At 44.2% G+C, this 3,268-nt stretch overlaps 1 protein-coding gene across 1 annotated transcript; it reads right to left on the reverse strand.

Moving 5' to 3' along the window:
• Window positions 1-1,590: 1,590 nt before the first annotated feature.
• On the reverse strand, window positions 1,591-2,928 carry LOC134291165 (uncharacterized). The gene has a single exon (XM_062858553.1). It carries the CDS (start codon window positions 2,926-2,928, stop codon window positions 1,591-1,593), a length of 1,338 nt encoding a protein of 445 aa, XP_062714537.1.
• Window positions 2,929-3,268: the final 340 nt, after the last annotated feature.

Raw genomic sequence — 3,268 nt, forward strand, 5'->3', positions numbered from 1 at the left:
TCTGGAATTTGTCCTGTACTCCAGACCAGATTATAGCATGCTAATAACGCAATTTTTCCAACAACCGGTAAATTTTTGAGTAATGGATAACCTATGTCATCCGACCCTGTACTTTTACTTGTGCATTTGCTCAAAGCCCAATTTAGCTCCTTCAGAGAAATGTCTTGATTGTAAGCATCAGTAGAAAGACCATCATCAGATTGAATGTCAAAGTCCAATTGGTTATCTGTCGAGACTTGGGCCGATAGCTTTTCATAATGGTCAGCAAAAATTTCTGATATTAACTTGGGATCATCCGAAATATCGTCATTGACTTTGATAAAAGTTTTAGGGCTCTGTGGCCGCCCGTTTAGTGCATTTACTCGCCTCCATAATTCAGATGAAGATGATTGAATATTTATACCTTCTACAAACTTCTGCCAGCTGCACTCCTTGGCGTCGTTAATAACTTTTCGAGCATTATTACGTTCTTTTCGAAATTTTAACAGGGCTTCCTGGTACATGGGATTGTTTTTATCTAACCGACGAAGTGATCTTAAGGCTTTGCGACGACTTTTGATTGATACTGCAACTGTATCGTTCCACCACGGAACACGCCTGTGCCCATTTCGTCCCGAAGATCTAGGGATACAGGAATAGGCTGTGTCTGTTATCAAATTTGTTAAATCACTGGGTGAATAGCTTTTTCCCGGGTCAATAATCATTTCAATTCTTTTTTGGTATTCGGCCCAATCGGCTTTTTCAAAAATCCACTTGGGTGTTCTGAGGTCTGTAGTGTTAATGCTACAGGGGGAAAGAAAAATCGGGAAATGATCGCTGCCTCGTAAATCAGTATCGACACTCCAGCAAAGGTTATTCAAAGTATCAGAAGAGAGGGTTAAGTCTACGGCAGATTGACTTCCGTTTGCTGGACAAAAGAAAGTCATTGAATCGTCGTTGCAAATTGTTAACTCATAATGACCTATCATTCCTATCACGATTCTGCCACGGAGATCCGTGTTGCGTCCACCCCAAATCTCAGAATGAGCATTAAGGTCGCCCATTATTACAAAAGGCTTGGGTAATTGATCAATAAGTTCGAAAAGTTCGTCCTTCAAAGAGTTGTTGTCATGAGAGGGAGGGATATACAAGGATACGTAAGTACGTTCGGTTGGTGATTTAACTTTAACAGCTATCGCTTGTAGACTTGTTGTGATGGGAATTTTTGTGTGGGGGATATTTTTTGAAACTGCTATGGCTACTCCTCCCCAACCGGTTATTCGTGTTGGGTGTAAGCAGTAGAAAGTGTAATCGATCGAAAAGGATGGGCAATTTGGCTGGCAAAGTGTTTCCTGAAGACAAACTATATCGGGCTGGTAAGATTTTGCTAAAATTTGAAGTTCTGAGCGTCGTGCACGATAGCCACGCAAATTCCATTGAATTGCAGTGACCTTTTTGAAAGATTGCTTTGAGTTAGGTGTTGAGTGTGGCATGCCTGTGTGAGTACTATTAGCGTTGTTAGATATTGAAGAATTCATAATATTATCGTCGTTAAGATTGGAATTGAATGGTTGTTAGTAGAGTTATACCAGGCAAACTCACGGAGCGGAGCTAAAGATTAAGCTCCTTGAACTTAGACTCACTCCCACTGTGAGTGGGAGAGATGCAGAACGATGATGCGCTATGGATACTGTCTTCCGAGGTTGGGTCCGTAGAGCGTTCCTTGGTTGGTATGGTCGGTGAGTGAGCGTTTCGATTTTTACCTGATGATTTCTTCATGGGCGGAGAATTCCTACCATGGTCGCTTGAGTTATTCGGTGAGATATCCTTGCTTCGTTGACGCTTGGAATTTTTCTGCTCCTCGGTTGTGTCCATTTTCTGACCATCTTCTGTTTCCTTGGCTGTTGATGCTGGTTGTTGGTTTTGCTTCTTGAGATCTGCAACTTCCCTGATCAGATTCTGCAAAAGAGTTCTCAATTTGGCGATTTCCTGGTCCTTTTCCTCCAACTTCTTCTGCAGATCGTTGACGGTCGAGCTTATTGTTGGTCCTTGTTCTTTACGAGATTCATGGATCTTCCGAGCCTCCGCGTACGTTACATCCTGATCAACCTTAATCTTAACAATCTTCGTCTCGCTGATTTTGACTGGACAATCCCTTGACCTGGAGCTGTGGGGCCCGCTGCAATTGATGCAGAGGGGATCAGCTGAGCAAGGCGTTGATTCATCGACGTGCTCCGAAGAGCAATCCGCACACAATGCAGCCTCCGTACAGTATTTTCGTGTGTGTCTGAACCTGTGGCACTTGGAGCATTGTAAAGGCGATGGGTAGTAGGGGCGAGTGGCTACTTTCTCATACCCGAAGTAGATGTACTCGGGGACGGTGGTTCCCTGGAACGTCAAGACCATGGTATTTGTTGGAACAGACTTCTTCTTATCCTTCGGATCTCTTCTGGTAAAGCGTCGTACATCGATAACCCGTTGCGAACCTAGACGTGATGTCAGGACACTGTCAGAAAGGTGCTTACCAGAATGACAGGTCACCGTGCATTTTCTGATATTGAGTGTTTCATGGAACTCAATAGTGATAGCCGTATCATCAACGAGCTTACGTAGCTTCAATAGCTTTTCTATTTGGCGCTTCTGTCGGACCTTCAGGACATAGCGAGCACCTCTTGCTTCAGGGCGGGCATCTTCGATTGCACCTACAGCATCCTCAATGGACATTCGAATAATGAAAGGGTCATCGGGCAATGTGCTGTTTGTGGTAGGCTTCATTACTAGGATCGAAAGTTCGCCGTTGATTGGATCCATCCACTCTGGTTGTCTCCGGCCGGCAAAGCTACCATCAACCGTATTAGAAATCGCGTTCCCGTTGCTCCATGCTTTTTTTCCTGAGGGGTCGGGAGGGAAGGGATCACCTCCGTACGCCTGAGATGGCCCCGAAGCCATCTCTAGGCCGCTCACTTCACTTGAATGGCACCCAGCGAGAGAAGAATAGTGGGTATCTCACACTCTCAAATCGATTTGTCACTATTGTTCGATGCACAATAAACACTTGTGTGTTCGGAACCACGTGTTCCTACCGACAGTTTTGCACTTATAATTAAGGCAGTTATCCAAAAAATAATCTTTTTCTTTTAATCCGAGTCCACTGTAATCTCTTCACTTTGTCACACACTGCGGAGATAATCGAAGCCCGCTCCACAAAAATGTCGACACTCGAAAAAAAGAAAAAGAATCAATAGCTCAACTCGATGTCTCCGAAAACAGGACTGTTCTGCACAGCTTC

Source organism: Aedes albopictus, chromosome 1 (genome assembly GCF_035046485.1).
Source record: "Aedes albopictus strain Foshan chromosome 1, AalbF5, whole genome shotgun sequence".
Taxonomy (NCBI): domain Eukaryota; kingdom Metazoa; phylum Arthropoda; class Insecta; order Diptera; family Culicidae; genus Aedes; species Aedes albopictus.

Coding starts and splice junctions, on each gene's coding strand:
- LOC134291165 (XM_062858553.1), bottom strand. CDS start 2,928: ATGGCTTCGGGGCCATCTCAGGCGTACGGAGGTGATCCCTTCCCTCCC.